Source organism: Rhincodon typus, chromosome 18 (genome assembly GCF_021869965.1).
Source record: "Rhincodon typus isolate 14 chromosome 18, sRhiTyp1.1, whole genome shotgun sequence".
Classification (NCBI taxonomy): Eukaryota; Metazoa; Chordata; class Chondrichthyes; order Orectolobiformes; family Rhincodontidae; genus Rhincodon; species Rhincodon typus.
In genome coordinates, this window is record NC_063349.1 from 10,532,441 (window position 1) to 10,545,849 (window position 13,409).

The 13,409-nt window shown below is 43.4% G+C and overlaps 1 protein-coding gene across 1 annotated transcript in view; it reads right to left on the reverse strand.

Annotated features, from left to right (window-relative positions):
* The window catches only part of LOC109912901 (A disintegrin and metalloproteinase with thrombospondin motifs 20-like), a 344,616-nt gene that overhangs the window by 136,761 nt on the left and 194,446 nt on the right, over nt 1-13,409 (reverse strand). Inside the window, exons 16-18 of the mRNA XM_048607987.1 lie at nt 3,610-3,705; nt 1,153-1,319; nt 827-956 (exon numbers count right to left, since the gene is read on the reverse strand). Coding sequence (XP_048463944.1) covers nt 827-956; nt 1,153-1,319; nt 3,610-3,705 — 393 coding nt within the window. The remainder of the gene's footprint in view (nt 1-826; nt 957-1,152; nt 1,320-3,609; nt 3,706-13,409) is intronic.

Sequence of the window (13,409 nt, forward strand, 5' to 3'; positions counted from 1 at the left end):
CCCCCTTGACCTGTCCATCCTCCCTGGACTGACCTACCCCCTCCCTAACTCCCCACCTCCTCTCACCTTTACTGGCTCCATCCCCGCCTCTTTGACCTGTCTGTCTCCTCTCCACCTATCTTCTCCTCTATCCATCTTCTATCCGCCTCCCCCTCTCTCCCTATTTATTTCAGAATCCCCTTCCCCTTCCCCATTTCTGAAGAAGGGTCTAGGCCCGAAACGTCAGCCTTCCTGCTCCTCTGATGCTGCTTGGCCTGCTGTGTCCATCCAGCTCTACACCTTGTTATGGCAAAATGTTCTGTTTTCTTTTAACTCGTGATGTCACGGGTTAAAAACAGAAGCACAGAATTTGCAAGTTGCAATAAAGCCAAGAGGTCCTGAAAGTATGGGTTCCCTTGGTCTCCTGTGACAACTCCAGCAAAAGACCCGGGGAAATCCTGTAAAGTAATACACTCTACAAAGGAAGACTCATGATATGGGCATCACTGAAACAGCATTTCTAACCGATCCTAAATTGCCCCAGAGCCAACTACATTGCTGTGGGTCTGCAGCTACAGGTCAAGACTGCAGTTAATGAAGAACATTAGTGAACTAGATAGGTTTTTCTTGACAATTGTTTCATCATTTAGACTCATAATTCCAGATTTTAAAAAAAAATTGAATTCAAATTCAAACCTGCATCCCCAGAACATTGTCTGGGTCTCTGGATTAATAGTCTATGGATAATACCGCTAGGCCATCCAATTGTCAACAGCCAAACCTTTTCCTAATATGAAACTTACTTTAAGACACAAAAATTGAATGGAAATAACAGGTTGGAGTTTACCTTGGCACAGCCTGCTACACTCTTGCCATGAACCATATGGATCCCAAACAAACTTCTCCAGTTGGTCCTCTATGGGTATATTAAAAGAGTAACGGACATCGGGGTTGTACAAATTTCCAACAGATAAAACCTATAAAACAGTGTGAGAATATCAACTAATGTTAAGCCAATGTGCCTTTAACAAGTAGAAATTGGTGCTCCTAAAGTAATGGTAGGCGAGAAAAGAATTTCTGATGTGGAGGAAATTCTTTGATGGAAATGTGGCGGAAAATAATTACCATTCAATAAATAAGCAAGAAGGCACTACTGTTAGAAAAAAATCCCACCTGCAAAATCAGCTCTTCCTCAATCCGGTCAGTGCAGTTAATGCGCTCCACATCATTATCTGAGCCGCTGTATTCAATCGTGGCTCCCTGCACGCTTATTTCTCGTTTAAACATGCTCACCACAAAGTTTCCATTCAGGATGAAATTACCTCGACTGTCAGATAATGCTGAAGTACAGACCAGAAACATTCCATTAGGAAAGCAGGGTTCATGTGAAGATCACCTAAAGTACAAAGATCAGCTTTTGTTACTGTCCCCCCACAGAGAATGTGGAGTCTCTATGTTGTGAATGGAAGTGCTGTGTCTGTGGCTATGTAGGAAATGCAGCAGGCATTACTCATGGTGACATCTGTCAATCACAGTAAGATGAGAAAATAATTCATATAATGTTTTGGTGGTCAATGCTACCTCAGAGACTATATGATTTGCTTTCTTCTTGGGGTGTCGTAAGGTCTTCAATGTCCTCATTACCTAATGTATCATTTTGCTAATATTTCATCCAAAGAGAAGCACCTCTGTCAATGTAGCACTCCTTCAATGTAGCACTGAAACATTAGCCTAGTTTCTGTGAATTCTGAACTAATGGTTGATCCCACACTTTAGATGTAGAGTGTAACCAACTGAATCAGAATGAAACAGGAGCTAACTCTCTGGCATTCCATTGCAAGTCAATGGAATAGTAAGGCAATACATTCTATCTTAGCTTTCAACACATCATCAAATAATAAGAAAAATTCCTCCACTGAACATTCTTCACTTAACCAACTAACTCACTTCTAGGAAACAACCTTCAAGAGCGGACTAATTTTAAATGAATCACTAAGCCAGTGCTTCTGTACAATATACAGATATCTTCTCTGAAATATGTGCAAAAATCAAAATTAAGATAATGTAAATTCAATATTTAGATTCTCTCTATGAGCTGCTGTATTTTGCTACCAAGACATTATGCAGACTCATGACTAACCCAAACCCAAGGTTACTCATGGCAAGTCAGAGGTTAAGGCAACTGTAAGGAAGGGAGGATTGCTGAGGTGTAGAAATAATAAGGGATCCACATTTACTGGAAGAATTTGGAAAGATGTAAACAAAGGATTATCTTTAACAATGAGTGTTCCAAGCACTCTTTGAATGGTTCCCAGAAAATAATGTTTTCTTCATCAGTCACAAATAGATACCTAAATCAATTTGCACACTTCCCAGACAAGTACATAGAAAATGAGAGATCAGATTTTCACCCTTGTCTATTTGTTCAGAGTTATGGCCAGGAAATATGTAAAAATTAATAAAAGATTTGCCTAACTTTCAGCTTTCCTAATCTACTAAACATTGCCATCTGTACCTACTGTTACTACATGGTTCTATGCAAATAAACTAGCATAAAGTCCGAACTTTCATTCAGGACATTTTGCTCCAAACTTGAATAATGGTAAGATGAAAAACTCAAGAAAACCCAACAAGGAAAAAGATACTCTGGCGAAAATTCCCTCTGATTGCCCAGAAGATTGAAAGCAACCCAGGAGATCACGAGATAGTAGGAACTGCCAATGCTGGAGAATCTGAGACAACAAGGTGTAGAGCTGGATGAACGCAGCAGGTCAAGCAGCATCAGGGGAGCAGGAAAGCTGACGTTGTCAAGCAGCATCAGGGGAGCAGGAAAGCTGACGTTTCGGGTCTAGACCCGTGTTCATCCAGCTCTACACCCTTGTTGTCCCAGGAGATCACGATTCAGGGACTTCTGCATCATGGAAGAGGAAGTTAAGAACTATTCAAACCAGTTCTCTGGAAAGTACGTCGAGGGTCAGCACCTCCTAAACTAGACAGCTGAGCCATTAAATTCAGCCTGAGTCTGCCTGTCTGTGTCAATGGGAAAGAAAATGTACAGTGCTATTTAAAGAAATGCCATCTCAAAGGCTACATTACCACTTATTCATCTCAAATCTGGTTTAGAGCCTTGTAGCTTAGATTGACTGCTCTATTTGCTTACATTAATGCATTTGCACCCACGTTTATGTATTTCTCAATATGACAGGATGTGGAAATCACTGGCAAAGCAAGCACTGAATACACATCGTTCTTTAAAATAACTATATAGATTATATTATCTTGTGCTCACTTCACAAAACGTTGTACTAGGCAATGCATGTCATGGATAGTGTGAGACTTTTAACCAAATCAGAGCTCCTTCTCACCAGTACAGAAAATAAAAATGTGGGGAGATACAATACCTTGAAAAACTCAATCTGAGTCTCATTGAATTCAAAGCAGAAAGTAAATTTTGCTTATAATAGTCTAGAAAATGTCAACTTTCCCCTATGTGGTAATCACCGATTACACGGTTTTAGTGACTGGGACTTGAAGGAATTGTTAGAACTCAAGTGGATCATTGACTCCCATGAGCTGAGGACTTCAAGTACTGAATAAATAAAGCACGATAATTCTTCTCAAACTGCTTACCGAGGTAGTTATCATCTTCTGGCTTCCCTGAATAGCTGTGCTGCCGTACATCAATATTAGTCGCTCCTGAAGGTATTCGCACTACAACGTTATATCCTTAAAATAAATCAATAACGTGAGGACAGTGCGAACAACTATGTCCAAATAAAACTCACAACGTGAGCCAAGATTTGATCTTTAACAAATTGATGCAAGTTGACAGTGGATTTGATTTTTAATATTATGCTTTGACCAAGTTGCTGCAGCTCACTCGATAGTAAGAGTAACTTGTATTTACAGAAAGAAAGCACTTAGGTTTCATTGGATACTTTCAAGATCTGAAGGCTATTCCAAGGCACTTTGCAGTTGTTGACCTGTTTTCGAAGGGTAGTAATTATCATTATGTTGTAAACATGCACAGCAAAGCTACATGAACAGAAATGTGACGGTGACCAAATACTCTGTCTTTTAGTTAATTGAGTGATAAATTGAGTCATAGAATCATACAGCACAGAAACAGACCCTTTGGTCAACTTGTCCATGCTAACCATGTTTCTTAAACTAAACTAATCCCTCTTGCTCGCATTTGGCCCATATCCTTCTGAATCCTTCCTATTCATGTGCCTGTCCAAATGTCTTCTAAATGCTGTAACTGAACTTGCATCTACCACTTCCTCTGGAAGTTCATTCCACACACTAACCACCCATCTATGTGAAAAAGTTGCCCTTCAGGTCCCTTTTAAATCTTTTTCCTCTCACCTTCAAAATACACCCCATAGTTTTGAACACCCCCACTCTAGGGAAAAGACCTTTGCTATTCATTTTCCCTGTGCCCGTCATGATTTTATAAACCTCTATAAGCTCACCCCTCAACCTCTTACGCTCCAGTGAAAAAAGTCCCAGCCTTTCTTTATAACGCAAACCCTCCAGTCCCAGCAACATCCTGGTAAATTTTTTCTGAACTTTCTCCAGTTTAATAATGTCCTTCCTATAGTAGGCCGACCAGAATTCAACAGAGTACAGTCAGTTCTGCTATAATGTGATAGTTGCGCTCCTGTGTAACATCGTGTTATATAAAATCATGCTATAGAAATAATGGGGCCTGTGGGAAAAGCAAGGTTAGGGGCAGACCACCAAAAAAAATCCACTCAAAATCACTCAAAAGCCTAACACAAAGGATAGCAGTTTGAATAAATGTTTAATTCATACCTAATTGTGAAATAAAAGTGAATTTAACACCTTACCTTGAAAAATGTCAAGATAACTTGATGGGGGAGGATGTTTCGAGGTTGCTCTGTTGTTAATGCAGTGGCTGAGGGTCGTCATCATCATGACCTTCAGGTGCAGTTGTGGTTGCAGGGTTAGGGAGAAAAATAGTTAATCCTGAAGTGGATGGCTGTGATTCATTGTCTTCTGATAGTTTCTTGGGGGTTGGCTTAAAAAAGACATTCAGTTTTTGCTGCTTTGCCCTTTTTCTTCTTTCATAATGAAGCTGTTCATAGGGTGCCAAACAGGCACCACAGTCATTCAAGACAACAAGGTGCAGGGCTGGATGAACACAGCAGGCCAAGCAGCATCATAGGAGCAGAGAGGCTGACGTTTCGGGCCCAGACCCTTCATCAGAAAAGGGGGAGGGGAAGGGGGTTTTGAAATAAATAGGGAGAGAGTGGGAGGCGGATAGAAGAGGGATAGAGGAGAGGATAGGTGGAGAGGAAACAAACCGGTTGAAGAGGCGGGGATGGAGCCAGTAAAGGTGAGTGTAGGTAGGGAGTTAGGAAGGGGATAGGTCAGTCCAGGGAGGACGGACAGGTCAAGGGGGCGGGATGAGGTTGGTCGGTAGGAGATGGAGGTGCGGCTTGAGGTGGGAGGAGGGGATAGGTGGGAGGAAGAACAGGTTAGGGAGGCAGGGACGAGTTGGACTGGTTTTGGGATGCGGTGGGGGGAGGGGAGATTTTGAAACTTGTGAAATCCACATTGATACCATTGGGCTGCAGGGTTCCCAAGCGGAATATGAGTTGCTGTTCCTGCAACCTTCGGGTGGCATCGTTGTGGCACTGCAGGAGGCCCAGGATGGACATGTCGTCTGAGGAATGGGAGGGGGAGTTGAAATGGTTCGCGACTGGGAGGTGCAGTTGTTTATTGCGAACCGAGCGTTGGTGTTCTGCAAAGCGGTCCCCGAGTCTCCGCTTGGTTTCCCCGATGTAGAGGAAGCCACACCGGGTACAGCGGATGCAGTATACCACATTGGCAGATGTGCAGGTGAACATCTGCTTGATGTGGAAAGTCTTCTTGGGGCCTGGGATGGGGGTGAGGGAGGAGGTATGGGGGCAGGTGTAGCACTTCCTGCGGTTACAGGGAAAAGTGCCGGGTGTGGTGGAGCTGGAGGGGAGTGTGGAGCGGACAAGGGAGTCACGGAGAGAGTTGTCCCTCCGGAAAGCAGATAAGGGTGGGGAGGGAAAGATGTCTTTGGTGGTGGGGTCGGATTGCAGATGGCGGAAGTGTCGGAGGATGATGCGTTGGATCCGGAGGTTGGTGGGGTGGTACGTGAGGACGAGGGGGATTCTTTTTTGGTTCTTATTGCGTGGACGGGGTGTGAGGGATGAGGGGCGGGAGATGTGGGAGACACAGTTGAGGGCGTTCTCGACCACCGAGGAGGGGAAGTTACGGTCCTTGAAAAACGAGGACAACTGAGATGTATGGGAGTGGAATGCCTCATCCTGGGAGCAGATGCGGCGGAGGCAAAGGAATTGGGAATAGGGGATAGCATTTTTGCAGGAAGGTGGGTGGGAGGAGGAGTATTCTCCTTTGCCACCTTAAAGCCTGCAGCATGGGCTACACTCATAGAAATGTACGTTCTTGATGGCATTTGTTTCCAGTATAAACCTGTCTCATAGAAATTAAAAATTTGATCTAAGCTGTAGTCTTCTTCGTCAATTAATTTCTTTGGCTATGGGAGGAAATGCCATCGCGTGCTCTCGTCTGCACTGGCAGCTTCGCCACATACCTTTACGTTATGAAAAGCATAGTGATTCTTAAACCATCCAACCAGCCACTGCTAGCACTAAAAGCAGACACATCTGCATGATTTTTGGCTTTTTGTGATAGATCTTCATAAATTGATAAGGATTTCTCTGTTATCGTGAGAAAGATGGTCCCAGGTCACTTTATCGTTTGATCTTCTATCCACACACTTAGAAGCCGCTCCATCTTCTCAAGTTCCTTTGTCCATTACCTTACAGATTTGCTAGCACTCAGACTTGTTCCGGCAACACAGCTTGCTTTAATCTTTTCTGCATTGTCTCTAATGGTGCGTAAGGTAGACTCGTTTATTCCTGTTACGTGAACTATATCACATGTTCTCTCATTACACTACAAAACTCTTATAACATCTAGCTTCTCTTCCATTGTTAGAGCCTTTCTTTTACATTTACCACCCACAATTTTATCACCAGGACACTTCTTGTTAACATTCTTGTCACTTTGTCCTCCAATTTTCGTGGGGAAGACGGCAGAATTTGCAATAAAAATGAAAATCACTAAGCACTGTACCTCTCACAGAAGGCACTTCACGACAAAGTCGGTGAAATGATCTCGTGATGCTGGCACGGAGACTCTTTTGGCATTAACATTGCCCATATTCACTACATAGCCTGTGAAATGATCATGTGATGCCGGTGCGTTCTCCTCCACACACCGATGGAATTGTGTTATAGCCAACACAAGTTCGCTTTTTAGAAATAGCGTTCTCCTATTCGTCAGTCACGTTATAGCCAATTCGCGTTGCCGGAACACACGCTATAGCAGAACCGACTATAAATCAAAAGTGGCCTCACCAACGTTCTGTACAACCTCAACATAACGTCTCAAACTCCTATTCTCAATGGTCTGAGCAATGATGACAAGCATGCCAAACACCTTCTGGATACCTGTGATGCAACTTTCAAAGAACGATGTCCCTGAACCCCTAGGTCTCTCTGTTCTACAACACTACCCAGGGCCCTACCGTTAACTGTGCAAGTCCTGCCCTTGCTCATTTTACCAAAATGCAATACCTCACATTTATCTAAATTAAACTCCATCTGCCACTCCTTAGCCCATTGGCCCAATTGATTAAGATCCCTTTGTATTCTTAAACTCTATAACCTTCTTCACTGTACACTAAACCACCAATATTGGTGTCATCTGCAAATTACTAACCACGCCTTCTAAATTCTCATCCAAATCATTTATAAAAATTACAAACAAAAGTTGACCCAGCCCCGATCCCTACAGAACCCTGCTGGTCACAGGCCTCCAGTCTGCTATCCTCTACGACCACCTTCTGTCTCCTACTGTTAAGCCAATTTTGTACCCAATTGGCAAGCTCACCCTAAATCCCATGTGATCTAACTTTACTAATTAGTCTACCACGCAGAACCGTGTTAAAGGCTTTACTAAAGTCCATGTAGACAATGTCTACTGCTCTGCCCTCATCAATCTTTTTGGTTACATCAACAAAAACACAATCAAATTTGAGAGACATAATTTCCCACACACAAAGCTGCCTATCCCTAATTACTCGTTGCCTCTCAAAATGCATGTAAATCCTATCTCTTAGAATCCCCTCCAACAACTTAACCACCGTTGATGGCAGAGTCACAGGTCTACTGTTCCCAGGCTTCTCCTTCAGCCTTTCTTAAATAAACGCACAACATTAGCCACCCTCCAGTCCTCTGGTACTTCACCAGTGGCTGTAGATGATACAAATATCTCTGCTAGGGCCCCTCATTTTCATTCCTAACTTCCCACAATGTCCTGAGCTACACTTGACCAGGTTCTGGTGATTTATCCACCTGTATTTTATTTTTAAAAGACATCCAGCACTTGCTTTTCTGTAATGTGAAAAATGCTGGGAACAACAACTCTGTTCTTTTTCCAAGCAGATATTTTTACTCAACTTGTCAGAGGTGTTATGATGTATCTTTGAAGCAGATGGAATTTGGACCTGGGCCTTCTGGTTCAGACATAAGGACCCATCACCATGCGACAAGATCTATATGAGCAACTATGTTTAACATTCCACTTGAAAGACTATCTCAAGATTATACAATAACGTCAGCCTACATTTCGAGTCTCTGAAGTGAGACTTGAGCCCAAGATCTGTTGACTCAGAGGTATGTGTGCTACACATGATCCATAGTGAATGTTTGAATTTATATAGTACTCATCCTTATTTGGAAAAAATGAATGCAAGCTCAAAGAGGAGCTGCAAACCAGAGGCTAGGCCCATCCTATCCTGCATCATCTCCTTAGCCCATTATCCTGGACTTGCTGACCTACTCTGGCATGACACTAGGGGAGGTGGCATGTAGTGGTAATGTCACTAAATTAGTCATCCAGAACCTCAATCTAATGTTCTGAGGATGTGAGTCCAAATCCCACCATGGTAGACAGTGAAATTTGAATCTAAATTTGAAGCTGGCTTCGTGGCAACCATGCAACCACTACCGACTCCAAACTGCTTTACGGGTAATAAATCCCAGCTTAGTCAGCAATGCCCAGAACCCATGAATAAGCAATAAATAAAAATTAAAATATGCTTGTATTTAAATTCCATGGTTAGGATTTTCCCATTCAAAGTTCAAGAAAAGCAGGAAGCGATTCTGAGGCCTAATTTTCACCATGCCCCTGGGTAAGTTACCTCATGCTTATGATCCTCACTTCATTATGCTTGAGAACAAGACGTAGGGTGCGTTACTCAGCAAATCATGTGGTGCATAAAATGGAAGTGCTGACCACAGCAGGGATCTACCAGTGACATATTTAAATCCCAGCTGGACACTACAAGTCAGGAACTACTTCCTGGTCTGCGGTGCCCTCCCTCTATACTCTGACAAAACAGCATGGAGGAAAACTAACCTAACTCTCACTTCATGGATAAAGATCTTGAGATGTTACCACTCCTTAAGGACCATGACAAAAGGTAGGCTCACCAATCACAGACCTCATCACAGGCAGCACGGGTCAGTGCTATCTCCATCGTGGAAAAGGAGACCCAGCAGTGTAGGTCAATGTAGGTCAATGTCATCCTGTGCTCCAAAAAGGAGGAGTGGCAGCTTTTCTCTGCTACCTCACATTCACAGGGCCATCAGTCACTAACTCTGCCACTGCACGCACATCCCAACAAGGGTAATGAGCTATACTGCTCAGTATCACCACATAAAATATCCACCCAAAGGTTCACACTTACCTCCTCACCCTCTACAACTAGTACGCCCTCCCGCAGGCTGGGAGATCCAAGACAGAGGGCTTGGGAAGAATGAGCACCTCCATGAGAAGACGGTGCTGATAGAGAGACAGCGATGGATATCAAGGACTGCCCCTGATAAACTCCCTGACGTAATGACTAAACTCCCATGACTCACTGAGGCCCCATTCCCAGACTGACCTGGCGAGTATATATGACAGACCATGACCCCTCCCCTGAACTGATCTGTCAACAGTGCCATTACTGACCTCCATGTGATTCCCAGACTGCTTCCACTTGACCTTGAAGACTGGCCACGGTCCAATCCTCAAACTGTAAGAGTATGATCTCGAGTCACATCGGACAAAGCACTTAATTGACCTTACCCAATGCCCTTCACTGCAATAGGGACTGACCTCTTCACTGACTGTGGCATTACCTCCCACGTGACTGGAGTGCACCCTCACCCTGTGAAACATTTGGCCCATTTGACGATCACGTCGCTATTTCTTCAAGTGCGTGCAGCGTTTTTGCCACATAAGCTGCTGGCACATGTGGCACGATGACCCTAACCCAACTAAATAAAAGAGCAAGTGCCTGATTCAATGGCAATGCTAAAAGGCCTGTATAGATACATGGTATGCCTGGCTGTTCCTCAGTGCAGACTGACCTTTCAGAATCATGCAAGTACTGACTGTCCCTCAGCTCCAATGCTTGAAGCCCTAAAGGTCATAACAAACTGCACTGAGTCCAAATCCAATGATGATGTGACGTGGGAGCCTGGATGAAGGGCCCAGGAAAAGCATGTTCATTAATTATGGAAGGATACTGTACAAAAGAAACATTTCCAATTGATAGACAAGCTAATTGGCATTCTGAGAGCTGCCATGGGCACTGACGTGTGACTGCTTGGTTTTATTGCAATGCCTAACATCTTGTTTATGGAGAATGTTGGTAGTGCAGTGTTAATACAACAAGCAACGGCACCAATGAGATGCAAATGCATGAAAATAGCTTGACGTCACCCAACAGCGAGATTCTGAATTCCCCATTGTTTGCATGAGGGCTTTATTGAGTGGGTTTCTCTTGACATCACAAATCCAATTTTTTGGACTTGCAACCAATTAAATCATTTTGCCTGCCATCACTATCTCCACCTCAGAGTAAAGTCCTGTTTCTTGTGTTCAATACTCTCTGTCACCTCATCTCTAATTTCTTGGAGAACTGCAACTCTGCTGATTTATTTTTTGCACACTTGCTCCATTTGCACAGCTTTGGTTGTCAGATGTTCAGACATCACACTTTGGACCTCCCTTCCTAAAGCACTCATACAAGCCACCTTTAGTTTAGCCATTCCACACATGGCTTAATGACTCCAATTGAGCTTCGAGTTAGCAATCAGCTTATTCTCACAGCTATTTAATTTCAAGAAGTCATCACTATCTCCAAGTGACATTGGCCATGCAGAAGTTTCATCAAGCACTTCACCCTTGCATCTCCCCACAAGTCATTAACCTATACAGATAGAGATTTAACTCCTGTTCTATTACCAATGCCTCTCACTCCAATGTGTTGAACTGTATAATGCTCACTGTGGTCCTAAACAATTAGGAAGGACCTTATGAACTGAGACTGAAGAAATTCAGCTCAGAAAATGTATTAATTTCAAACAAATTTATAATACTATCACTTCCCACACAATTAGAAAGAGCTTATGTTGTCCAGCATTCACTTGTAAAAATCACATTTTGAATGCTGGTTTTCCATCTGCAAAACATTGGTTAAAACTGCATTCAATTGCCATTGTTTTACTATTCTGAATGAAGTTGATTCTCCATTGGAGGTACTGGTATTCAGAGGTGGACCATCATTTTCAAAATGGTAAACAGACACCCTAACGCTGCGGCCCCCTTATTGAAGTATTACTTTAGGCAACTGCATCCAATGAGTGTGTATGCCGAACTTTCTGTGACCCACCACGTGTTCGCATAGCAGCAGATGGGAACAAGAACTGAATTCTATTCATAACTAGGGGTAATAGCTCTGATTACACTTAAGTGCATTACACATGATTGGATTCTACGCATGGGAATCCAGGCATAAATTACTTTTGTACACAGCTACAGGGTTGAATAAACAGAGGGTAAAATCAATCCAGATTAATTCAGTTTTTCCATACACAACGATGCTCACTGGTAACAACAGCAAACACGAACAATACGTACGGCTGGCTTTTCAAACCTGCTTGGGCCAGAGTCCGAGGAAGGTAGGACGGACAATGAATCAATGAGTGAGCAAATGCCTCTGCTCCACCCCACCTCCTGGCCATTTCTGTGGAGTCAGAATCAGCCCAGAGGGATAAACCAAATATTAAAACAATAACATGTAAAAATGATTGTACCAATTGGACAGATCCTCCACTTTGAAGTTCACAAGCGAGTGGGATCAATAAAAGGCTTCACAGGTTATACTGGTGTTTCCTTCTGAGGGAATCATCCTAAAATGATCAGAATCACTAACAGCCTCAATGAAACTGATTAAATTTTCCAGTCAGCCTCCAAATTCCCGAATCGATGGCACTAGAAGGGGTACCCTACACCTGGTTGAATGGGGTCTTTGGAACATCCAAGGCAGTCTTAGAGGTCCTCCTTGTTAGCTTGGATGGACAGGAATCAATACTGGCTGCCCTTTGACCGCCTCATTCATGTCCATTCATGGTGGTGGCCTGGCTGCTCATTCTATCTTTATAAATTGATTATTTAAAAACAGTTGGTGACAGAACACATTTATATTGAACCACTTTCTCTGCGACTTAGTTCCCATCATTCCTCTCAAGCTAGAAGACACCTGACTGACCTCACCTCCCATGGCCCCCTCCCCCAAGTTTCTAAGGCTCTAACCTGGATAGAGAACCTTTCTCAACACCAAGGGGTGGCTGCTTCTCCTAGGAAGTGGACAGTAACAGGTTCGGAACCTGGAAAAAATCCCAGTAAACTCCTGTTTCCTACACACATGCACCCATCATGGGAGGGAAACTCCATTTAACTCAATAGAATCCTTGCTTGAAGAGCTGATTCCTCTTGGAACGTAGTCATTTTGAAACAGATTGTTGTCAAGTCCTTCATCCAATTGAGCAGAGGCCTTGTGCACTACCACACCATTCAAACATGCAAAAGTCACCACAGAGCTCAGTGCCAGCCTTACACAAAAGATGGACCTTCCACTAGGATTTGATGGAAAGTTCCAAAATCAGAAGCAGGAATTCTGGGTGAGATTCTTCTGCCATTGCTCAAGAATAGATCAAATACAGGCCTGGCCTAGAAGTACATGTCGACTGAGGTCCAACCCTGGCTGAGTTTTGCATCTGGAAAGCAGTTTCAGATAGAATTGAGTTTGCAAACCTGGAACCAAAGCATGTTATTCTTTAGAGATAGTAGGAACTGCAGATTCTGGAGAATCCGAGACAACAAGGTGCAGGGCTGGATGAACACAGCAGGCCAAGCAGCATCATAGGAGCAGAGAAGCTGACGTTTCGGGCCTAGACCCTGCTGCTCCTATGATGCTGCTTGGCCTGCTGTGTTCATCCAGCCCTGCA